Source organism: Dendropsophus ebraccatus, chromosome 6 (assembly GCF_027789765.1).
Source record: "Dendropsophus ebraccatus isolate aDenEbr1 chromosome 6, aDenEbr1.pat, whole genome shotgun sequence".
Lineage (NCBI taxonomy): Eukaryota > Metazoa > Chordata > Amphibia > Anura > Hylidae > Dendropsophus > Dendropsophus ebraccatus.
The window spans coordinates 9081064-9107858 of NC_091459.1; the positions used below are offsets into that span (position 1 = coordinate 9081064).

The 26795-nt window shown below is 41.6% G+C and overlaps 1 protein-coding gene and 1 long non-coding RNA gene across 4 annotated transcripts in view; one reads left to right on the top strand and one right to left on the bottom strand.

Annotated features, from left to right (window-relative positions):
- The window catches only part of LOC138795424 (uncharacterized), a 28179-nt gene extending 27715 nt beyond the window's left edge, over positions 1-464 (top strand). The window contains exon 3 of the long non-coding RNA XR_011363609.1: positions 383-464. This is a non-coding gene — a long non-coding RNA (uncharacterized lncRNA). The remainder of the gene's footprint in view (positions 1-382) is intronic.
- Positions 1-26795, bottom strand: part of ARMC9 (armadillo repeat containing 9) — a 97324-nt gene that overhangs the window by 23765 nt on the left and 46764 nt on the right. For all 3 annotated transcript variants that reach the window (XM_069974460.1, XM_069974459.1, XM_069974458.1), the window contains exons 10-14: positions 11028-11062; positions 8061-8172; positions 6377-6469; positions 694-784; positions 312-435 (exon numbers count right to left, since the gene is read on the bottom strand). In XM_069974460.1, coding sequence (XP_069830561.1) covers positions 312-435; positions 694-784; positions 6377-6469; positions 8061-8172; positions 11028-11062 — 455 coding nt within the window. The remainder of the gene's footprint in view (positions 1-311; positions 436-693; positions 785-6376; positions 6470-8060; positions 8173-11027; positions 11063-26795) is intronic.

Consider the following 26795-nt stretch of genomic DNA (forward strand, 5'->3'; position numbering starts at 1 on the left):
GAGCGGGTGACCCAAAGGCGTGGCAGGAGGATACTAGGGGAATGTGAGGAGGTTAGAACAAGATTTGTATTTTGTTTTATATGAAAGCAGCACTATATAAAAAGTTTTTAAGTGCCGGAGTACCCCTTCAACATCTGTTTTGCATACAACAGCAGTGAGCTACACATCACATAACCTGCCTTTGTGTGTGTATATATATATATATATATATATATATATATATATATATATATATATATATATATATATATATATATAATGTGTGTGTGTTTCATCATTTTTAATGGAATGTTCCCTTTATCTTATCTTACCTGAGACTTAGTTTCTGAAGACATCCTAACACATTCTCCCTGGTAATAGAATCTTTATCCTCTCCTTTCAGAGTTTCCTCTAATGAACGCAGCAAATGAGGATTCTGGCTAAGGTAAACCCGGCCTGAGATACAGAGGAGACAGTGTAAAGCTACAATCCACAAACAAATATTTGTGTACTACATTAAAATAATATTAGCAGACATTTTACATGTTACTGTACACCATGACATCGTAATTCCACTTGTTTATAAGTATTTTATTTTACTATTTGGGGGTCTGAATTTGTGAGCTTTTTCTTGTCCATATTGTGACAGTCAAATCCTTTCTTATGAGGATACAGTCACACACACACACACATCTAATACAACATAAAACTTACCATCAGTTAATGATGCAAAAGCGTTGATGAGGCGAGCGATATACTGTCTAACTACTTCATTCTTGGAGTAAAGAAGCTGGAGAACATTTCTCTTTAAAAGGAAAAAAAACGAAAAAATATATACATACATACGTAAAAATAATTGTTATATGACACATTGTTATATGACACATTGGGGGGGGGGGGGCAAGGAGAAGGGTATGTCTGTATCCTTCCTCCTTGGCGCACTTCCCGTGCTGTTAGCCGTGTAATCTAACTGCCCCATTAATTATCATTAGAAGGAGCAGGCTGGCTTTGGGGACAGGGAAGTGCTCCAGACTGAGGATTATACTGCTAACTGTGCAGGAACATCACTGAGGAGGAGTGTAAGACACATACCTTCCTCTTCAGCAGCCAAAGCACAATAGGGACTTATGAGCGGGTTAGTCTCATCTAACATGCTGATAGTTCCCCTTTAACCCCTTCGGGACCAGGCTAATTTTCGTTTTTGCGTTTTCGTTTTTTCCTCCTTGTGCTTAAAAGGCCATAGCACTTGCATTTTTACACCTGCAGACCCACACGAGCCCTTATTTTTTGCGTCACTAATTGTACTTTGCAATGACAGGATGAACTTTTGCATAAAATATGCTGCAAAACCAGAAAAAAATTATATGCGCAGTGAAATTGAAAAAAAAAAACAATTCTTTTTCTTTGGGGGGGATTGTGTTTGTCGTGGACGATGTGTTTGTCATATGGGGAGGATCGGATAGACAATTCAGTGAGTTTGTACAGTATCTTAATGAATGTAATTCTATGAATATGTATTTCACATATAACATAGGAGGTTTATCCTTGGAATTCCTGGATGTTAAGGTATTGGTGGAGAATGACGTACTCATTACCGAGGGATACCGTAAACCTACGGCCACCAATGCCTTACTCCACTATCAGAGCTTCCATCCCGACCATGTAAAAAAAGCAGTCCCTTTTAGCCAGTATATGCGCTTAAAAAGAGTAAATAAACAGCATGACACATATGTTAAACAAGTTGACGATCTAGATCGAAGACTTAGACAAAGAGGATACCCATGGAGTATTTTGAAGGACACCAGAAAAAAAGCAAACGATTCCAGTGTGAATATAGCCACAAAAAATAGCGAGAAAAGATTTAATTTTTCTTTTAAGCATTCTAGTATGGATATAAAAATAAAAACAGCCATAAACAGACATTGGTATTTGATTGAATCAGACCAGGATTTAAGAGATATTGCCATTAGGAGGCCTCTCCTTTCATACCGTAGGGGTAAAACAATAGCTGATAATCTAACAAGCAGTGTAGTGCAATCTATGTCCCCTAACTGGTTAAAAAGATCTGCTCCAAATGGTAACCACAAATGTGGGCATTGCAATTTCTGTTGTTATAACATGTGCTCTAAATTTATCCGGATAGGGGGACACGAATACACAATAAAACAATTCATGACATGTAGAAGTACATACATTGTTTATGTGATAATGTGTCCATGTGGCATGTTCTATATAGGAAAGACCATAAGGTGTTTATATGTTAGATTCAGAGAACACCGTAGGTCTATCCGTACAGGAGTAGGAGCTCCAAGGTTAATAGAGCATGTAAACAGCGCCCACAATGGTAATGCGGATGTCTTGCGATTTGCAGGATTGGAGCAAGCGGAGCTACCCAAAAGAGGGGGGAATCGCCAGCGTATATTGCTGCAGAGAGAAGCCCGCTTGATTATCCAGACTGATGCGCTTGGACCATTAGGTCTAAATGACCGCAACGATCTTAGTGTGTTTTTATGATTTGCATTCAGATAATATGTTTTTATATTGTGATTATTTTAATGGTGTTGGGTCACTTTAAAAGGTTGCAATGTTTGGGCAGTACCGCCTTACGTTCTAGACTATATAATGAATACGTAAAAGCGTCATGACGTACCACTGAGCCTGTTGATGCGTATGACCGCGAAACGGCCGTCGCTTTGAGTGGATTGTACCTGTATCTGCCATGTAACCTATTTTGAGCACATTTGGTTACTTTGTATGCTGTCCAGCGATTAATAAAGACCTTTTATGAATTACAAGTGAGTGCCGCAACATCATCTTCTATTTGCTACATATTGGATCCTACATTGTGGATTGCAGAGCACCGCACTAGGTCACACGCTGGAGCAGATTGACCATAAGGGTGAGCCATAGCAGTAATTCATTGTTATACGGAATATACATTTGCATATGGGAGTAGTGCCAAGTGAACTTTTTTTCTCTACTTGCAGATTGTGTTTTTACGCCGTGTGTCCTATGGAAAAACTGACATGTTTTATATGTTCCACAAGTCGTTACGATTAAAACGATATATAACATGTATAACTTATATTGTATCTGATGGCCTGTAAAAAATTCAAACCATTGTTAACAAATATATGTTCCTTAAAATCGCTCCATTCCCAGGCTTATAGCTCTTTTATCCTTTGGTCTTTGTCAGGTGTCATTTTTTGCGCCATGATGTGATCTTTCTACCGGTACCTTGATTGCGCATATGCGACTTTTTGATCGCTTTTTATTACATTTTTTCTGGATTTGATGCGACCAAAAGTGCGCAATTTTGCACTTTGGGATATTTTTGCGCTGACGCCGTTTACCGTGCGAGATCAGTAATGTGATTAATTAATAGTTCGGGCAATTACGCACGCGGCGATACCAAACATGTTTATTTATTTATTTACTTTTATTTATAATCTGGGAAAAGGGGGGCGATTCTGACTTATTAGGGGAGGGGGCTTTTTATTGACAACAACACTTTATTTTATTTTTTTACGCATATACTAGAAGCCCCCTTGCAGTACAGAGGACACTGTGACACTATAAGGAAGTTCCAAGAAGCCGTAAATGGTGATATAGACACAGCTGCACCCACAGTCCCAACCTTTGGTATGAGTTGTACAGACGGTTATAAAAAAAAAAAAAAAAAAAAAAAAAAAAAAAAAAGGCAAAATGTTTTGAAAATCGTGGGTTTTGCACAATTTTTTGCCATCTACACCTGGAGCACAGCATGATGAATCCTCCCAACAATTCTTAGATTGTAAGGTGGTACTGGCTTTAGATGCCCATGTGATGCTGTGCTGATGCATCATGGGATTGAGAGCAGATTTAAAAGGGAGAGGATGCAGCTTGCAATCTGAAAGTCACGATGGTAGCTGATCAGCAGTCACATGACCCAGGTACAGTAATAAAAAGTATGGATGTAGCAGAGCCGCAGTAAAACAGATGACATAGCAGAGTAGTGGTGGTAACTGTGTATTATACAGACAATCCATATACATTCCACATATCTGGATGTGCCTCTTTAACCCCTTAAGGACAGAGCCAATTTCGATTTTTGCGTTTTAGTTTTTTCCTACTTGTGCATAAAAGGCCATAGCACTTGCATTTTTCCACCTAGAAACCCACATGAGCCCTTATTTTTTGCGTCACTAATTGTACTTTGCAATGACAGGCTGAATTTTTGCATAAAGTACACTGCGAAACCAGAAAAAAATTCAAAGTGTGGTGAAATTGAAAAAAAAAAACGCATTTTGTTTATTTGGGGGAAATGTGTTTTTACGCCATTCGCCCTGGGGTAAAACTGACTTGTTATGCATGTTCCTCGTTATGATTACAACCATATATAACATGTATAACTTATATTGTATCTGATGGCCTGTAAAAAATTCAAACCATTGTCAACAAATATACGTCACTTAAAATCGCTCCATTCCCAGGCTTATAGCGCTTTTATCCTTTGGTCTATGGGGCTGTGTGAGGTGTCAGTTTTTGCGCCATGATGTGATCTTTCTATCGGTACCTTGATTGCGCATTTATGACTTTTTGATCACTTTTTATTACAATTTTTCTGGATTTGATGCGACCAAAAATGCGCAATTTTGCACTTTGGGATTTTTTTGCCCTGACGCAGTTTACCGTGCGAGATCAGGAATGTGATTAATTAATAGTTCGGGCGATTACGCACGCGGCGATACCAAACATGTTTATTTATTTAGTTATTTATTTACTTTTATTTATAACCTGAGAAAAAGGGGGTTGATTCAGACTTTTATTAGGGGAGGGGGCTTTTTATTGACAACAACACCTTTTTTTTAACTTTTACACTTATACTAGAAGCCCCCCTGGGGTTAGGGTTATTCCCCCCTGGGGTTAGGGTTATTCCCCCTGGGGGACTTCTAGTATATACACTTTGATCTCTCATAGAGATTTCTGCAGCATAGATATGCTGCAGAGATCCATGAGATAGGCACTCGTTTACTTCCGGCTGCTGCAGCCGGAAGTAAACGAGTGCCGAGCCGGGGACGGCGCCATCTTGGAGCGGTCCCTGGCCGGCTTCAGAAACGGAGATCGCTCCTCCGGGATAACATCCCGGAGGAGCGATCTCCTCCACTAGACACCAGGGAACGGCTGAATCCAGTAATCGGATGCAGCTGTCATGTTTGACAGCTGCATCTGATTACTGTATTAGCGGGCACGGCGATCGGACCGTGCCCGCTAATACCTGCGGTCCCGGGCTACAAGCGGCACCCGGGACCGCCGCGGTTCAGAGCGGGGTCGCCGCGCGGCCCTGCTCTGAACGTCCTTAAAGGCAACAGGGCGTAAATATACGCCCTTTGTCGTTAAGGGGTTAAAGGGGTACTCCAGCAAAAAGATTCCCTATATTTCCCCCCCCCTCAACCAGGAAGTGAAGTAAACTCATTCTTACCTAATGACTGTTGACCCCAGGCTGCTCTGTGGCAGCCATTTTGTGACAATGACATCATCAAGAGGGAGGCAGGTCTAAGCCCTATTAAGCCAACCCCCGTATGTTACATGACTCAGGTTGCTCAGCTCTGATTGGCTGAGCAAGCTGTAAGCCATCTAACAGTTTTTCAGAGTCAGTTAGACATCACAGGAGACAAAGTGCATCATGGGAAACCCCGAACCAGGAAGTGAAGAAAAAAAATGAAGCCACCAACTGGGGGTTCAGGGACCTGCAAACAGCGGGAAATTCAAACCCAGACAGACTCAGGATAGATGGTAAGTGTGAAAAATATGTTTATGATTGTTTTTTTAATCAGCGACGGAGTACCCCTTTAAGGACAACAAAGAGGAGGTAATGGAAAAGCTATTCTAGAGCCCTGTCCTCGATTTCCTCAAAGTCTGTGGGCAGAACTGAAAAAGCATATTTCAGCAAGGGGGGCCGACTAACCTGGCCCAGCTACACCAGCTGCAAGGAAGGAGCTTAACTCCCAGCTACTAATTGTGAGAACCTTATGGTCGGTCACAAGAGGTTTTCCCCAAGTTTAACCTATTAATAACCGCTGATAAGCCATTACGGTGGCCACTGAGGATACTTACTGTAGCCTTCCATGCAGGGAATCACATGAGCTCGGGTGTAAATCAGTAGGGCCCTAACTGTATCTACAGTTCCTGGTAGATTAACTCTTTACATGCCACAGTCATATCATGACATGTGAAGAACGTGCTATGTTTTTTTACCCCATTGACTTCCAGCTGGTATGATCTTGATGGATTGATGGATCTCCATAGAAGCCGGGGGCCTTGTGAAGTTGCGTCAGTACCCTGTGCAGTGTATTATAGCAGTGATATGAGGATTGCTGTAAAAGTCCCAAAAAGTTACCAAAAAATAAATGCTTACCTGTCCATTCTGGTAGCAGTCCAGCAGATCATTGGTGATGTAGGCCTGAAGAACGGTGTCTCTCTGCTCTCCAGGCTGGGAGTGTGTAAAGCGCTGCACATAAAACAAACAAAATGAGTTTGTTAGGCTAAAGCTCCACATTTATACTTTTAATTGCCATCTGATCGGAGGTTTAGTAAGCAGACGCAGTCACAGATTCAGCTGAAAATGCCTGACAAAAGAGCGTGCTGTGCTATACTGTATAGGGAAATTCTGAGCACTGTGACAAAAGCCCAGCAGACCCCATGAATGCCAGTGGAGTTCCATAAAGGGGAACTATTAGCAGGTTAGACGACTCTAACCTGCTGATATGTCCCTATTGCAGGATGCTATGTGTCTTACCTTCCTCCTGTTCTGATGCAGTTAGTCTATAGCTCCATGGTCCAGTAAGACTGATAGGAGCACTGCCCGCCCCAATCCACCCCACCCCTTTCTAATGATAATGAATGGAGCGGCCAAGCCGGATCAGCAATAAGGACATGGGCTCCTAACGGTGCCCCAGTGCTCCTAACAGTCTCACCGGACCATGGAGCAAACGACTAACTGCAGTGGAACATCGCTGAGGAGGACGGTAAGACACATAGCTTCCTCCTCAGCGGCTTCTGTGCAATAGGGATATTTCAGGTTAGAACTTTCCAACCTGCTGATAGTTCCCCTTTAAGCCACCACTGGTGTTCGGCATGCACCAGATCCAGCCATTTTTTTTTGGTTCTTATACTAAAAACAAATAAGAAATTACAATTAAGACTGCTTTAAATATTGCCTCCATTCATTGTGGTCTGGGACCAAACACATTACCATTAGTAGGTAAAATCTGATAAAATGTTATACATATATGCTGATCTTGTCCAATTTTAAGTATTTTGGGCTACAGGGGTATTATCTCTGCTGATTGGAGATGGCCATCTATCTATAGTGTAGCTGGGCCTCCCATCACTGACTGTTAATAAAGCCCATCCTTTTGTTCTCAGAAGTGTTTGGCAAAATCCCCTCCCCATTGTAGAATATATGCAACAAGTGTGCAAAAGAGAGGAAGTAGAGGGGGCAGGTGAAATAGGCCGAAGCACACTCATTAAGACAATCTACCAAATAAAAAGGACACTATATGAGTTATATATGAGTTGTGCATCATAACAGTAGCTACTAAAGTAACTGAGCTACAATAGTACACACAACCTGTGGACAGATGTTTTTGCTGCCTTAAATTAAGGGAAGCATAAACTAGTGACAGAAATGCTGAAGAGATCGGTGTATTACTTACATTATTCCGTTCTCCTAATATGCAGGAGAATAGGATTCTTGCCACACCCCTCCCCCACCCTCTAGCTGCTGATTGACAGGTGACTGCATATACACAGCATAGATAGATAACTGCCAATCAGCAGCTGGCGGGCAGAGTTTTCTGTTTCTCATGAATATCCAGGACTACTGAGCACATGCACATAATGAAGAGGACTACTTATTGTCCATGTTATTCAGGAGGAGATCTCTGGATCAGCTGCACAGAACAATGTAAGTGCTACATCATTCTGCTCAGCTTCTCTGTCACTAGTTTATGCTACCCTGAGATAGCATCCATGTTTTCCTACTCGTGCACGACACCAAAATGCGTTAAGGCTCTATGCAAACCACCAATGCTACATACCCATCGTAAAGCTTGCAGCAGCAATGTTTTCAGTCGATCACTGCCATACACTAAGTCTTTCTTCAGCTTCTCATAGTCTAGAGACGGCAACAAGGGCACTTCCTGAGGCTTCCTGGAAAACATAAGTGTCTTAGATGGAGCCATCTAATGCAGGTGGAAGGGCCTAGAATGTGAATAAGATACTTACTGTAATATTTTTTTTTTTGTTTTAATATTTGTTCTAATTTTGTTCAGGCCCTGTGACTGCATCAGGAACGGTTTATCGGCAGAACATTATATCAGGCGTATAACAGAATCAACAAACTCATCGAATACTATGTAATACCTGAGCAAATACGACTCTTCCTAGAATACAGATCACCAGAGCAGGCACTTGATAAATAATTCATTGTACAGTATCTGTAAGACTACAAGGCTTTTCTGGTAGATAAACTCCATATAATACAAAATGGTGTAATGTACTTTACTATTGATTTATAGCCGCCTGTGGACAAGTTTAATATCAGTCAGTGATAAAAATATATATATATATATATATATATATATATATATATATATATATATATATCTACACTGATAAGCTATAAAAACAGCAAGAGTTGTGCAGTTTAAAGAGATACCATATTGCTATGGGAGCAGTGTTTGTAACTATTTGGTATGTTCACCCCAATATTAAAAGTGAAGTTTAAGTAGCATACCCCTTTAAAGGAGAAGTCCGGGGAAAATTTTTATTAAAGTATTATATTGCCCCACAAAAGTTATACAAATCACCAATATACACTTACTACGGGAAATGATTATAAAGTGCTTTTTTCCCTGCACTTACTACTGCATCAAGGCTTCACTTCCTGGATAACAGGGTGATGTCACTTCCTGGATAACATGGTGATGTCACTTCCTGGATAACATGGTGATGTCACGACCCGACTCCCAGAGCTGTGCGGGCTGTGGCTGCTGGAGAAGATGATGGCAGGGGGACACTGAGCATCCCTCTGCCATGATCCTCTCCAGCAGCCACAGCCCGCACAGCTCTAGGAGTCGGGTCATGACATCACCATGTTATCCAGGAAGTGACATCACCAAGTTATCCAGGAAGTGACATCACCATGTTATCCAGGAAGTGACATCACCATGTTATCCAGGAAGTGACATCACCATGTTATCCAGGAAGTGACATCACCATGTTATCCAGGAAGTGAAGCCTTGATGTAGTAGTAAGTGCAGGGAAAAAAGCACTTTATAAGCATTTCCAGTTCTATTTAAAAATCTCACATTTTCCAGTACATATCAGCTGCTGTATGTCCCGCAGGAAGTGGTGTATTCTCTCCAGTCTGACGTAGTGCTCTCTGCTGCCTTCTATGTCTATATCAGTAATTCTCCACTGAAGCAGAGGTTTCCTATGGGGATTTGCTACTGCTCTGGACAGTTCCTGACATGGACAGAGGTGGCAGCAGAGAGCACTGTGTCAGACTGGAGAGAATACACCACTTTCTGCAGGACATACAGCAGCTGATAAGTATGGGAAGACTTGAGATCTTAAAATAGAAGCAGTTTATGAATTAATATAAACTTTTTTTCAAACCAGTTGATTTAAAATATAAAAAAAATGACTGGAGTCCCCCTTTAAATACATATATATTCATAAAAACAAGCACAAAAAATAAATCCCACCACTTAGAATTGGCGCCATTCCTCCACACTGTACAAGCTCATCAATATATGTGAATAGCACCTGACTACCCACAGCTTTAGATTCTGTTAAATCATTAGTATAAAAGATTAACACCTGCCGATGTATACAGACAGGAAGGTTATACACATATACACATACACCAATGACCCTCACTACTGGCTCAGACAACTCTTGCCTTTACAGGAGTCACAGAGAACAATTGTGACTTGTGTTAAGTGAACTTAAAGGGAATGTGTCACTAGACTTATTGTATAAATAATGTTTTTATATTAAACATTTTTAAAGAATTTTTGGTGACTTTTTTTTAATTTTTCCATCCACTGTATGTTACAAACTAATCCTAAAATATTGTACTTTCTATACTTACCACTGGGGTTAAAACTAAGCTGAGGCTTCCTGTTGTGTCAGTAGTGATACAAGAAAGCTGCTGTAAAGTGATCTGTACATCATTGCAGCGTCATGTGACACCAGTAGATAGAGGAGACAATAGCAGCTCCCTGTGGAATGACCTCCTCACAGGTCACAGAGCTCGCTCAGTAATGTCTCACATTCATCTCAAAGGGACAGAGTCTGTCTATTGTTGTCTATGTCCATGAGCCTTGCTGTAAAGCATGTCACTAAAGGCTGTTTAAAACAGCCCAGGCAATATGGCCGCTCCCATAACAATGTACAAAAAGTCAAACTAAAAAATTAAAGTCAGAATAGAAACAGAATAGAATAAATGAACAAGTTTTAGTATCTGACTCTAAATCAGTCAATAAAAATTTAGGTGACGCATTCCCTTTAATAACTGTAGCTAAACCTGAACCTGCCGCTTGGCCGTTGTTTCCTTTGGTCTGTGCAAATTAGACCCTGCTCTGGGTGCCTGGAAAAAGGGGACACTTGTAGGAGACCTGAGACAACCAGAGCACTCTGCAGGTAGCTTTACACAGACTAAAGTAATTGACGGTCTAGCCATCCGGTCTGGGTTCAGACGCATTCACTGAATGTTTGTTCAGCACAATTGCATAAGACTGTCCATAATTTTCCACCCACAGATATCAAGGCATTATGTTTGCTGTGACAATATTTGCTTTCTAACATTTCTTTGCACTACAAACAGCGTACTTTGGAATGTGCCACAGGTAGTGTTAGTGCAAGGGTGTGAATAGGTTAGTGTATACTTAGTGTGATCTAACTGCTATAACTGTAGCTTGTGGAACTTTCTTCCTATTATTTCAGGGGTCTGACTTCATAAGAGTAAATACCACGGCCATTACATCGCTAGAACGTACATGGGAGCGATTGACGCTTTCAGCATAGAAGAAGCCTAAAGGGAAAAAAAAAGAAAAGACAACAAAGGAAAGTTATATATAACTTTTCATAATATAATATTATTGAAACAGTAGCAATATATCACGGTGACTGATATCGGTACAGCTCAGTATAGATGGGATGGACAAAGCATACAATGGTCAGACATATGATCACCATGCAGTCATGATCACCAATTACCAACATGCCGGGTTAGTGATGATAATATACAAACTAGCAATACATTATAATAGAGGTTAGTGCAACATTACTGTTATATATAATTTTCTGCTTTAATCAACTACAAGGCCAATGCTACAAGATTGGTATTGCCTAACTTTCCGGATTATCGTCTATTGATGTCAATGCCAACAACGGAAACTTTATAGGCCTGGCTTCTGGAAAAGTTCTTCTAGCTCTTAAAACTTATCCTTGGCATGAATAGTGACAATGCTGGTTCATACACTACATAAAGTATGAAGGAGACAAATCTACTGGAGCTTCTTCCATTAAAACTAAAATTTACAAACAAAATACAAACAAACAAACAGTTCCTATAGGGTAGAAGCTTCTTTAAGTGTTCCTGTCATTATAACGTTTATAACCTAAACCGGCAGTAGATGTGATTGATATAAAGTTTGCAATTTACATTCATTATTTTTTTTTTTAGTTATCATGGAGAACGCGGCACTTCCTGTGTTCAGAGACAGGAAGTATTTGTAGACACATTGAGCCGTGACTCTCTGTACCGGCCGGGACTTCACGTCGGCTGTATTGCATTGAAGTCAATTAAACTGCGGCAAAATGAGACATCTTTTCAAATACCAAAGGCGGATGCCTTTTCTGTCTTTTGTACGTAGTATGAACGTAGCCATTCAGTTATGGGACGGAAGATGGGTGGGATTCCCTGCGGTTAATTACCTTTTTATAGACCAAAATCCACAAAAGAAAACTTCAGTACCAGGATCTGGTACTGAAATGTATGACTGGAGAGAATACACCACTTCCTGCAGGACATACAGCAGTTGATAAGGACTGGAAGGCTGGAGATTTTGTAATAGAAGTAAATTACAAATCTGTGGCACTTTCTGGCACCAGTTGTTTTGAAAGAAAAAAAAAATTGATGAACAACCCCTTTAAAAGGAGAGGTTTGGCGAATTTTTTTATTACAGTATTGTATTGCCCCCTAAAAGTTATACAAATCCCCAATATACACTTATTACGAGAAATGCTTATAAAGTGCTTTTTTCCCTGCACTTAATACTGCATCAAGGCTTCACTTCCTGGATAACATGGTGATGTCACTTCCTGAATAACATGGTGATGTCACTTCCTGGATAACACGGTGATGTCACTTCCTGGATAACACGGTGATGTCACTTCCTAGATAGCATGGTGATGTCACTTCCTAGATAGCGTGGTGATGTCACTTCCTGGATAACATGATGATGTCGAGACCAGACTACCAGAGCTGTGCGGGCTGTGGCTACTGGAGAGGATGATGGCAGAGGGACACTGAGGGACACAGGGCACTGGAGGGACACTGAGCATCCCTCTGCCATCATCCTCGCCAGCAGCCACAGCCTGCACAGCTCTGGGAGTCAGGTCGTGACATCACCATGTTATCCAGGGAGTGACATCCCCATGTTATCCAGGGAGTGACATCACCATGTTGTCCAGAAAGTGACATCACCATGTTATCCAGGGAGTGACATCACCATGTTATCCAGAGAGTGACATCATCATGTTATCCAGAGAGTGACATCATCATGTTATCCAGAGAGTGACATCACCACGTTATCCAGGAAGTGACATCACCACGTTATCCAGGAAGTGACATCACAACGTTATCCAGGAAGTGACATCATCATGTTATCCAGGGAGTGACATCACCATGTTGTCCAGGAAGTGACATCCCCATGTTATCCAGGAAGTGAAGCCTTGATACAGTAGTAAGTGCAGGGAAAAAAGCACTTTATAAGCATTTCCCGTAATAAGTGTATATTGGTGATTTGTATAATTTTTGGGGGTCAATACAATACTTTAATAAAAAATTACATCAAACTTCTCCTTTAAGAGGTTCTATATGTGTTATACAGGACTGTACCTCAGTTGCAGCAGATGTTTATTATAAAAAGAAGGAAAAAGCTGTTGTTTTTCTTAAAATAAAATATGTTTTGCAGCATGTGAGGAGCTTGGTACATGGGACACTTTACCCCCCAATACGAATCATCAAAGCTTTATCAGCTCAAAGACCCATACAAATGCGATCAGTAAATCGTCATGGATTTTTTTTTTTTTATTGTAAGTTTAATATTAAAAATATAAAAGAAACAAAAATAAAATCTAGTAGCGGATATTCTGAACAAATTATTGTGTTGTTTCCTCACTACAATAAGACAAGCAATAATTGAGCAATAGGTTGGACTATCTTGGCAGGTTATGTCATCAGTAAACTAAGAGTAGAAGCGAAACTCCGCAGAGTGAGAATCAATTGATGCCAAGCAGCAAGTCAATAGAGATACGGTAACCTGAACCCAAAACAAAGACACAAAGGGAAAGAATACAAGCGAGGGGAGAAAATGGAAGCCAACAGGGTGGGAGCCCTATCCATTTTCTGCTATAGAAAGGTAGTAGTCTCATGGGTCTCCATTGCCAGATTATTTACCACAATGAGAAAGAAAGGGGTGGGGGGCTATATTAGATTCATATTTATATATGTAACAGTGATGTATAGTTGTAGTCTCAGAGGAATGAGAGCAGTTGGTATATAGTTGGTATACAGCCTTTCACGGAATGCTGTAGCCTACACAACTGTTCAAAAGAAGGAGGGCAGGGTTCTGTAAGGGTATGTTCACACTGAGTAAAATTGGCAGAATCACACTTGCCTCAGTGTCCCACAGTATCTCTATGGGAGGGCTCACACGTCTTTGCACCCACCGCTCTCCGTGACATGTCACTTCTTGTCAATTCTTTGCGCAGACAGCGGCGTCCTATAGAGACACTGTGGGACACTGAGGCAGGTGGGATTAGTGTGAACATACCCAAAGGGATCAAAAGGTGGAGCTGACCCACTGGGCATTTTCTCAGTCACATTAAAGCTTCATAGCTTGGAGGTTTAACAAGTAAGAGCCCAATGATCCGGAGCGATAATCGGCCACATCAGGCCAATTCAGGCAATTATTGCTCTGTGTAATAGAGGCAACGATCATTGGCTGATCGTATCTGATCTAAAATGATATGCCTCCGACCGTGCATCGCTATGTGTAACAGTGATGCACAGCCGACGGCTAACGATTGAATAAACGGTTATACATTACCTCTCCATGCTCCCTCTGCTTGCTTCCCATCACCGGGCGCTATGGCTTCTCTGACCTTGGCTGTGATTGGCTGAGTGACTGGTCAGCTCAGAGAAGCTGCAGCGTGCAGTGTCGGGAAGCAAGCAGAGGGCAGGAGAAGACCTGGAGCGTGGAGAGGTAATGTATAACAGTTTAGGGCAAGGGCTGCACGGACAACTTAAAATTACGGCCGCCAATAAATGCCCTGGGTATTAATTTGAAGGCCGATGTGAACGCAGCCGTTATTTGATGCATTGTGTGAAAAAATGTCCATCGACTTCAATGGTAATCATTGAAGACTGAAAATAATGGCCGTTATTTTGTGTATCAAATAACGGGTGTTAATTTGCTAAAATATTGTGTGAACATGGCCTTGCAGTAAAAGTGACACCAGTGAATAGCAAAAACAGTAGACACTCAATCTCCCCCTTTAGAATGACCTTTCCTTAGGTCTTAAGAGGTCACAAAGCATGCTTACAAATCTATCCCATAAAAAGATTCTAAGCAATATATTCCTGCCAAATAAAGCAAATTACAGTATTTTAAAGGGCTTGTTCACCCAAAATTTTTTCTTTCAAATTAACTGGTGGCAGAAAATGCCAGATTTGTAATTTACTTCTATTAAAAAAATCTCAAGTCTTCCATTACTTATCAGCTGCTGTATGTCCTGCAGAAAGTGGTGGTGTATTCTCTCCAGTCTGACACAGTGCCCTCTGCTGCCACCTCTGTCCATGTCAGGAAATGTCAAGAGCAGCAACAAATCCCCATAGAAAACCTCTCCTGCTCTCCAGACTGGAAAGAATACACCACTTTTGCAGGACATACAGCAGCTGAGAAGTACTGGAAGACTTTAGATGTTTTAGAAGAAGTAATTTTAAAATCTTTGCCACTTTCTGGCACCAGTTGATTTGAATGAAAAAGAAATTATGCTGAACAACCCCTTTAACCTATGCCATTCTAAAGAGGCAGCAATGATGTGGTTTAAAGAGGTCACCGTAGGCTAATGGGCTGACCATATGGTGCATCTATATCTAAACTAGCTTCCTCAGTCAGGTACACCTTGTGAAAACAAAACTACAGTCCACCGACATATATACGTGTTTAATTGTGCAATTCATATCCTTAAAGCACGTCTTTGAACAGGATACGCAGCACAGTCACGCCTGCTTAAGACAACTGTCCACTGCAGCAACGTGTCCTATCTGTGAAATATTTATTAATACATGTTAAGCATACAATTTATGACGCACTGACAGAGCAAGGTCCTACGCAATACATATACACACAAACAAAAGGGCAGCGTTTATAGAGAAAATATGAAAAAAAATAAATTATATAAATATAAATATTTTCCCTAAAAAAAGCTTCCCTTTTGTTTGTATTGAGTTGTGCGTTGGGATTTTTTTAAATTTTGTTGGGGATTTTTTCGGTGTTAATTAAGCAATACATATACAGTATAATGGAAAAACATTACAGGACGTCAATTTTGCTCAGTAACTCCAAGTTTTTAATAAGGTAAAGGAGAGGAAAGCGTAAAAGGATTGACGGATTAAGATATACTAAAAAAATGTAATTGCTTTACTGCTTTAACAGGTATATAACCATCCTGTATATACCAGCATTGTGGGTTAATATAGGTAAAGTATAGTTAGTCAACATATAGTTAAAGCGGCACTATCAGCAGGTTCGGGCCAGTGACCCTGCTGATATCAGCCAGCCGCTCTTTACCTTAGGATTACACTTCTTTACTTCTTATTCCTGTGGCGTCCGGTATAGTGGCGCTTTTTGATAAATGCCCATATGCTATTTAGCGGGTTCGGAGTATTTGAAGCGTTCCCTATCTGCCTGAAGCAGATTACCGCGCATGTGCAGGAAGCAGCCTAACTATGTATATATGAAGAAGCATAGTGGGCGGGCAGGGAGGGGGTAGGCTGAGCGGGTGCTCCGGGAGCATGGGGGAATGCCTCAAATGCTCCGAACCAGCTAATTAGCATATAATCATTTATCAAAAAACACCACTATACCGGACCCCACAAGAATAAGAACTACAGAAGTGTAATCCTAAAGGTAATGAGCGTCTTTTTTTGCAGAAATCAATAGTACAGGCGATTTTAAGAAACTTTTTAATTGGGTTTATTAGCCGAAAAATGCATTTTTATCATGAAAAAGCAGTTTGAAGTTCTCCCCTGTCTTCCTTGTTCTCTATGGAGAGGGGAGGGGTGGAGGGAGATGAGGCCCCAAAATTTACAGCTACATCACCAGCTATCTCCTCTAAACTCAGCACTGACCTCTCTGACCTCTGAATACCGGCTTTCACACAGGTCCCACTGTGTAATCCTTTGTTCTTTACTGCCGATTAATCTCCCTCCTCCCCCCTCCATAGATTACACAGGGCACGACTGATGTAAAAGAGTCGAGATTTCCTGATAATGAGCAGTGAATGAGAGAGAGGAAATCAATAGTACAAATGATTTTAAGAAACTCTGTAATAGGTTTTATTAGGCACAAAAGCTGTTTTGCAGCCTCCCCCCTCACTTCTTATCTGTGTATTATCAGGCAAAGTCGTCTACATTAGGAAAGGTTCTTCAAGCAGCAGCTGTTTGCAGACTCTCTGGGCAGATAAAACACTGGATTTACAGGTCAAAAAGATCACTGCTAGTCTGGGAAGTTTGTGAGAGAAGATTGCAGGATGTAGTATTTTGCAGGGCTGCTTTTTCTCCTCTCCGTGCTCACTCATCCCCTCTCCATAGAGCATAATGGACACAGAATTCCTGCTTCTCCTGAAGTGAGGGGGGAGGCTGCAAAACAGCTTTTTGAGTACAGAAGAAAACTAGCTTGCTAAATAAAACCTATTACAGAGTTTCTTAAAATCACTTGTACTATTGATAGGTATTGATTTCTGAGAAGTGACTCTTATCAGCTGCTGTATGTCCTGCAGGAAGTGGTGTATTCTCTCCAGTCTGATACAGTGCTCTATGCTGCCACCTCTGTCAGGTACTGTCCAGGGCTGTAACAAATCCCCATAGAAAACCTGTACTGCTCTGGGCAGTTCCTGACATGTACAGAGGTGGCAGCAGAGAGCGCTGTGTCAGACTGGGAAGAATACACCACTTCCTGCAGGACACACAGTAGCTGATAAGTACTGGAAGACTTGAGATTTTGTAATAGAAGTAAATTACAAATCTCTGACCCCAGCTAAATTTAAAGTATTTTTTTTTTTTTTTTTTGTGCTGAACTACCCCTTTAACACTGTCTTGTATAGAGGAGAGCAGTTTGAAAGAAAATGGGGGCATAGTGGTTTCTGTGACTATTTTGCTATGGGGGCACTATACTATCACTGACTCTATTCTAGGCCAGTATGAAAGTATATTCCTCTAAACAAGAAAAACAAGTTCAACTCAACTTATTGTCAACGAGATCACAGAAGTAGATGCCTTGGAGCTTTCCTGGAATTGTGCAGGTAGTCACAGGGTGTAATAGCTCTGATGATGGTAATTTGTTTTTAAGTAGGTGTAACCTATATGCACTAATTACATATCTGCTCTAAAGTACAAAGTAACAGAGACATGTAAAATCTTCCTCATACTTCAGGCTACCTACATTGTTTTACTGTAGTATCATCACGGAAATGTGGGCGACAACATTCTACAAATTACTTTCACAGTTTATATATCACTTGTGTATTCATGTCTATTGAATAAAGGACTTATGAATCACCGCTACTGTATGGTAATATGTGCGGTATATAGAACCATATGAAGTAAAACGATTGTACGCTTCCTTTACAATGTGCGTTAGTAAAAAGCCTTCTGCCTTCGTACTTGTGCTTGTTATTCTTAGGCTGGGTTCACACTGTATTTTTGCGGTTTTTTTTTTTTTCATCTTTTTATTTTGCAAAAAACAGATTAAAACCGGTAGCATTTTTTCCATTGACTTCCATTATAAAAAAAAAAAAAAAAAAAAAAAAAATTTTATCATACACAAAAAGTGACCACATTTTTGAGTACACTAGAAAAAAAAACAAAAAAAAAAAAAAAACATTTTGATCCGTTTTTAGGTTTTCTTTTTTTTTAATGGAAAAATTGGATGCAAAAAAATGGATTGCAAAAACATACCTGTACGTCACTCATAAATACTGTATATCTCCATACTGGCCACCCAACCACACTACAATCACCTCCTGACGAAGAATTGCTGTAACAGGTATTGGGGTGTGTTTATAGGAGTGAGAGTCACATGGGTGGTGTTTTAGTATCTTGGTCTTATATGGGGAGGGTCTCTAGCCTGGTTCTACTGTATACGCATGTGTGTTGCCTTTAGCCAGTTCGGTATAAACTTTGCACTTAGCATTTTTATTTGTTTGCAGCAGGCCTGAGTGCAATATACATGAGACTTATATATTTTTTTTACATTGGGCAATTACAGAGCCTTTACACCTTTGATCCTGTGTACTATGTTTTGCACGTACCACATGAACAAGTCAACTCACCCCTCTTCGTGCCTCTGTTGCACTGCTCCCGGGTCCTGTCCACCACCACTGGCTGCCATCTTCAGCTGCAAACTGGGTACATCCCATAGCCGGCTCTTCCAGCTGCAACATCACGGACAAGCTGAGCGACTGCCTGCTCAGCCAGTCAGTGACTGGGGGGGATGACCCACCTCAGTCACTGATTGGCTGAGCGGGCAACCACTCAGCCAGGTAAGTGATGTTGCAGCTAGGAGAGCTGCAGGTCACCGGTGGCTGTGAATGGGACCTCGGAGCGGTACTACAGGGCACGAGGATAGGTAAGCGATTAGGAGCTCTGGAGGTGGGGTGTCACATATCTGGCTCTTTCTGCTGCAACAGCCAGTCCCTGGCAGACCCCAACCATTCATAATCATTAGAAGGGGCGGCCCGGATCGGTGCTCAGGAGGTGGTAACCCTGCCCCCAGTGCTCCTAACAGCTCAACCTGCTGATAGTTCCCCTTTAAAATACAAGATATTGCAGAACTCTGGAGAATTATAGAGTTTCTTATTCCCATCTTGGCCATAGCTCAGATTAGCACACAAAAAGGTTTGTATGCCAAGAATGAAACAGCGGAGTAGTTTCCAACAGCTCAGGTACGATTACACAAGGATATAGGGGGATTTTTTTTTCTTTTACACAAGCAAATGAAGGTGGCTCACATCCAGTAAACAGTACACAATGAAGGCCTATATACACATACACCCCGCCCCCCCCCCCACACACACACAATACAGATACAGCATACAGTACATAGTCTAATAATCATCAAAATGTAACGTAGACTTCTATGTGGCCATATACTTTTGCAATCTTTTATTATCACACCGAGGCATCTTCAGTAATGGTCAGCCAACAACGATTCCTCTGGACTGCCATGATACAAGGTGGCTCAGCAAGGCCAACATATCTGATTCTTCTAAACCCTCACAGCCCCTTTAACTGCCTTTTTAGCTAGTAGGTCTTCTTTACGAGATTTCGAAAAAAAGAGAGTCCTAAACTGGGTGTATAGATCAGTGGCTCTCAACATAGAGCCTACAGCTCGCTCTCCCAATCCTCCTCCATACAGGTCTGGTCCATGTGTTCTAAATGGAAGAGAGGAGTAAGCTACTGACAGACACTTCTGGGGTGGCTGCTCTGACAGCACAAAGATCATGGCTTTAGAAATCCAACTACCCAATCCTACTCTCTCCCGATATCTGCAAGATACAATACACTGGGCAAGAGATTAAAGGTGTACTCCACTCAAACATAGCTTTTGATATGTTGCTGCCCATGGTGAGACTAACAATTCCTTCCATACTTGTTAATATCTATTCAGTCTCCTTCCCCCAGTTCTCAGCTGCTGCGTTCTGCTGAAGACACAAAAATCTGTGTGTGAGCCTCTCTCTCTCTGTCTCACCCTCCTCCCCCCTCCCTTCTGAGACAGCTGATGTAAACAAATCCCTGACAGGCTTTACCTGCAACATTGTAGCTTCTTTGTAATGCTGGGAGGGTTTTTCTGAGGTCAAGTTGCAAATTAATGCACTGTGATTATCCCTCCCAACATTACAAAGAAGCTACAATGTTGCATATAATGTTGCAGGCGGGGGAGACAGAGAGAAAAACTCACACACAGATTTTTGTGTCTTCAGCAGAAAGCAGCAGCTGAGAACTGGGGGAAGGAGACTGAATAGATAATAACAAGTATGGAAGGAATTGTTAGTCTCACCATGGGCAGCAACAGATCAAAAGTTTTGTTTGAGTGGAATACCCCTTTAAACTATGGGGTATTGGGAATACTTAAGAAACTGCGCTCTGGTAGTATTCATAGTTCATAAGACCAATTAGAAAGAAAATGAAATTCTCTTCTCACATATAACATCATCCAGGAGAATACGCTACAATGAGCTTAGTGACAGAATTACTGGGTGAGGTGCTGGTGTAATCACTTGTAGCGTGGAATTAGAAAACATCTTATGATGAAATATGAAAATTACCTATTACTCGGAGGACAATAAAACGTCCCTGACCTGACCCTGACTACATTTCCTAAGCAGGTGAAACCGATTCCCAGAAATGGTGTCCGGCAAGATGTTTTCTTTTTTTTTTGTTGTCATTTTTTAAAAGGGAGGTGAAGTAAGAGGCCAGAGCTTATTCCTTGTCTCAGTAACATCTTAGGAAAGAGATCATGTGGCCTGATGCTCATATCCTTTCTGCTTGTGGAATGTCCTGCCCGGCAGGCATCGGCCCGAGTACAGAGAACCCTGCTGACATGAGCAGAATCCCATCTGTGATGCAGCCCCGCCAGGAAGGGAGATGCATCCAAGTAAGAGGAATGACTGGACGACCATGGGTGCCAAACAGACTGACCCGAAAACTACTACATATGCTTTATAAAATACCAGTCCTCTCACAAACAGAGCGAAGTAGAGTAGATGGATAAGGACATGAATACTGGCGGGATACAAGGCCAGAATTTATTAACTGTATGTTACAGCCGGGCATGTATGAGAAGGATTACTTTTGGAAACATTTACGGTGGGTTCACAAGTAACGGCTCCCTGCCCAGTACTCTCTAAGCACAGACAAACTCGCAGCAGGAAGGACATCCTGCTGCGAGTTTGTCCGCAGCCCGCCCCGTTAACCCCCCCCCCCCCCGGCCACCGGAGCCTATACATCACCTGGTCCCCGCTACACGTTGCTTCGGGGCTCCCAGTGTCTTTACGTCCCGCTCGGGGCAGTGCACTGATTGGCCGAGCGGGATGTGCCGGGAACCCCAGAGGCAAGCCGGAGCGGGGACCAGGTAAAGTATACGCTCCGACGGGGGGGGGGTTAATGGGGCAGGCTGCAGACAAACTCACAGCGGGATGTCCTTCCTGCTGCGAGTTTGTCTGCCCATAGAGTGTACTGGGCAGGGATCCGCAGCGGGTCTCGCTGTGAATTCGCAGCAAAAAAACCACTGCGGATCCATTACGTGTGAACGTACCCTTAGGTAAAATTATATAGAAAGGTACAATTCAAGTAACACTCTTTCAGTTTAAAGGGGAACTATCAGCAGGTTAGACGAACCTAATGTGCTGATAAGTCCCTATTGCACAGGAGATGCAGAGGAGGAAGCTATGTCCCTTATAGTAGGTCTCTTACCTTCATCCTCTGAGCTGTTCCGGTGCAGTTAGTCGTGTGCTCCATGGTTACAGTGAGACTGTTAGGAGCACTGCCCGCCTCCATAGCACCAATCCGGCCGGGGTACTATGGGGGTGGGCAGTGCTTCTAACAGTCTCACTGGACGGTGGAGCAAACTACGAACTGCAACGGAATGGCGCTAAGGAGAAAGGTAAGAGCCATACTATAAGAGACATACAGTACCTTCCTCCTCAGTGTCTTCTGTGCAATAGGGACATATCAGCAGGTTAGAGTCATCGAATCTGCTCATAGTTCCCCTTTAACTATGAAGTCCAGCTGGTAACATCCACTTATATGATTATCACGCTGCATTGATAAATCTACTTTTTATTAGCCTAGATCATTCCGTTCTGTAAGATCTGGCACACACAGGTGGAAGGGTCTAGACCAGAGATGCCAAACTCAGGCCCTCCAGCTGCTGCAAAAATTTAGCTTTGGCTGTCCAGGCATGATGGGAATGGTAGTTCTGTAACAGCGGGAGGGCCCAAGTTTCAGCTGGACAGTCTCCAACGTTCAAGTTCTTAATGGGAAGGGAGCTCAGATTCACACACTGCTGAGAACTGAGCAGTGGTGACCGCCCTCTTAAAAGGGGTTATCCAGTGCTACAAAAACAGGGCCGCTTTCTTCCAGAGACAGCACCGCTCTTGACTCTAGGTCAGGTGCGGTTTGCAATTAAGCTCCATTCACTTTAATGGAACTGAGTTATGCTACGTTTACACGGAGTGATAATTCTCCCAATCGATCGTTTAACAATTTCAAAGCAACAATTTGGTTTTTATAACGATCAGCGTTTAGACAAATAAATTGTTAGAAAAATCGTTATTGCGATCGTTTTTAAGATCCCATCTCACACATAGGGTGAATCTTTGAAAGACTGTTTACACAAAGCCATCTGCGAATTTTTAGCGACCAACGACGATTTGAGAACATGTTGATCACAATAAACGATTTCTCGCTCGTCGCTTGATCCTTCGCTGTGTTTACACGAGCCGATTATCGCTCAAATGCGATCGTTATTGCGAAAATTCGAACGATAATCGTTCTGTGTAAATGCACCATTACAAAACCTGCACCCAAACTGGAGGCAAGAGCGGTGCTGTGGCCATGTTTTTGTAGCGCTGGATAACTCCTTTAATAGTCTAGGCAATAAGCCTAAGTCTAAGTGGCTGGACATCACTAGCTAGCATTAGTATATCAGGCGCTATAACTAACCGCACACATGGCGAGAAGGCCCTAGGAGAGAACAGAGGAGTCAGTGCAGCAGCGGCTATCGGTGGATACTGACAGCTGCAATTTTCAGAGGATCTCACAGGTCCAGGTAGCTACACCAATGAGAATATTACAGGTAAGTATGGTCTATTCATTATTTTTAATATCTCAGGAGGAAAATAGTTAACTTTTATAAGGCTATGGTGCTATATATTCTCACATTAAAATCCCCTTTGATATGCCAAGTGTGAATGGATCCTCACAGAGAACGTTCACTTTTCCGTGGCTTCTCCCAACTCTAAACAATGTGCTTCTATATTAGACGGTTAAAGGTGTAGTCTCACACAGACAATCCCTGTTTACATGCTCTAAGGGTCCATTTACACAGAAAGATTATCTGACAGATTATCTGCCAAAGGTTTGAAGCCAAAGCCAGGGATGGATTTGAAAAAAAAAAAGAAATCTCAGGCTTTCCTTTATGACCTGATCTCTGTTTATAGTCTGTTTCTGGCTTTGGCTTCAAATCTTTGGCAGATAATCCGTCAGATAATCTTTCTGTGTTTTCCACCGGACGATTATCGTTCAGATCATCGTTAAATCGTTCGAATCTAAAGGATAATCATTCGTTTGATTAGCAGTTAACGACTAACGACCGAACGAGAAATCGTTGATCGTTTAATAAGACCTGGACTTATTTTTATCGCTGCCCGTTCGCAAATCGTTCGCATTGAATAAGATGATGTTTGGTCATTCACAGTAGTGAGAAACGCAATAGCCACGTCAAGACGACCGCAAGAACGATCATAAGTAACGATTATCTTTCCATGTAAATGGGCAAATGATTTCAGGTCTTTCGTAATAGCGGTCGTTTGGATAGTTTATCGCTAACGATTATGCGAACGATAATCGCCCGGTGGAATAGGGCCCTAAGAGTCCTATTAGATAAAGTGATTTTTTTTTTATGATTAACGATAAATGTTTACAAATTAGATTGTTTATCGTTAACCATATTACACAGAACGATAGTCGTTAGGTATGATCGTTACTACGATCGTTTACTCCATATGATTCCAGCAAAAGGAGGAACGATGTGGAATTACAGCAAAAGAATGTAAAATTAAAGCGAACTATTAATGATGATTTTAGGGTCAGATCTAAATCAATGATCAACAACGCACAATCGATTTTTGATCATTGCCTGCAATTACACAGGAGAATTATCGTTTAAACGATAATCACCCCGTGTAATAGGGTCCTAAGGCAAATGGGCATCAAAGTGGGGGGATCCCTCGGTCAGGACTCTTCTCTATTAGGATCGTTTTACAAAAAGCGATTTTTAACGATTAACGATAGCAAACGAGATTGTTTATTGTTAACCTGAAATCGTTCACCATATTACACAGAATGATAGTCGTTAGTTACTATAATCGTAACTATGGTCGTTTACTCCTTCTGATCCCAGCAAAACAATGGACTATGTGCAATTACACTGAACGATTAGTGAACAAATGCGGAATTACAGCGAACGAATGTGGAATTACAGCGAACGATTAACGATAATTTTAGGTTTAGATCTAAATCAAACGATCAACGACATACAAACGATTTTCCAATCGTTGCCTGCAATTACACACAACGATTTGTTTAAATTTGAACGATATAACGATTTTCTGCACGATAATCGTCCAGTGTAATAGGGCCCTTAGCCAAAGCAGAGAGCTGTTTGTGAAGATCCCCTCTCACTCTCCAGCCACTGCATGTATTATATGGTCAGCCCAATGTCTGGCCGAGTGCAGCGTTCCCAGTGATAACCGCTTAGTGACATAACCCCTTTGACCGGAACGCACGGTAATATAATAAATAATAGACAAAAATAGATTTTTTTTTAAAGGTGAAGAGAGTTCCAAAAGGTGGAGCTTTCCTATAAATAGCCCTCGGATGTTGTGTAACGATGGGATTACTACAGTACGGGGTGACGTACGTCAGGCACATTTGACATGAATCACCATACAGAAGTTATCCACCGCTTTGAATTCCTTGCAAATTATTAACTAAATTTTGCCACTTGTCAAACGTATATCTAACATTTACACATCAAACATAAGGAGTATTATGAAAGCCGCTTTATTTTATCAATGTCAGAATTATGTAAGCTCTGGTCACGCTCACAAGGAATAAAGCCACGCTAAAATATAGAAATTTACAATCCAAGTCCATCTAGTCTGCCAATTTTATGCTTTTTTCTTGTTTTCTTTACAAAATGCCTTGGTGGGTTTAGATTTATTTGCATTTTAGAGGACATGAAAAAATGGCTGAAGTTTAAAGTGCTCTGTAAGGTCTTTTCTATGTGTGTTTTTAGTAAGAATATTTTTTTCAATAATTTTCAGGCTGAGTTTGCACTACGTAAAAAAATCATTAAAACAACGGCCATAGTTGCAGGTTTCAAACCACAGCCGTTTTTTAATGAAGTGGCCGAGAAGGCCATTCTCATACGTTTTGTGAACCTGGCCTCAAAGTTATATTGAAAAAAGCCTATGAAGTTAAAAAAAAAATAGAAATAAAAACACAACACTTTCAGGTCACCCCCCGACACACTCAAAAAAAATGTGTAGGGAGATGTGTAAGAAGTCTTGTGACTTCTAATAAATCCTCAACAAAGAACTGGTTCCAGCCTTGTTCCTCCAGCTCATAAAAAAATGCAATATGTCACTAAACGCTGTGGTGGAAACTTATATGCTGGTGTACAAAAGTCACGTTTTTGCACAAAGCATATACAGTGGTACCTTGACTTAAGAGTAACTTGGTTACTGTACAGTAACTTATAATATCACAGATTCTGCTGTTTCTGAATGTTTCATCTGTTTTACATGTTATTCAGAATAATAAATCATTGGCAGTGATTGGCTGAGCGGTCTGTAAGTTCAGACAGCCCAGCTCCGAAGCTGCTGCGCCGCAGGACCGGGAGAAGGAGAAGACCTTGAATTCCACTGTAGCGATGCGCTGGTGGCGAACAATGATTTTAGGTCTGAACCTAAATGAGCGATCAGCCGATGACACGATCATTGGCTGATCATTCTCTCGGAGCGATGATCGGCCGTATTGGGCCGATTTTCGTGCCGTTTCAGCCGATTATCGCTCCGTGGAATAGGCCCCTTAGTCATTGGCTGTATCCAGGTTTTCCAGACAACCTTAGGGCTTTATACAAGTTCAGCAGCCCCAGCTAATCAAATACCGAACGCTCGGGTTCAGATGGACTCCAGCCTGCTCGAGGTTCGCTCATCTCTAACGCTGAATAAACCTGTGTGAAGCAGCTTCCGAGTGCAGAGTCTTCCTGCATGACTGAAGTATAGCCATCTTGTAACTACTAAAAGCACCTGCTAGCTCAGTGTCAAAGCAGAGTATATTTTAGTTTTGAGTGCATTGCTGTGTACAGTTTAGATGTTTCTTACGAGTGAGTGTCGCCTGACTCCAATAACAACAAGCACAACTGGGAACACAGCTCTGGCTTTAACTTAAAGAGTCACTCTCGTGA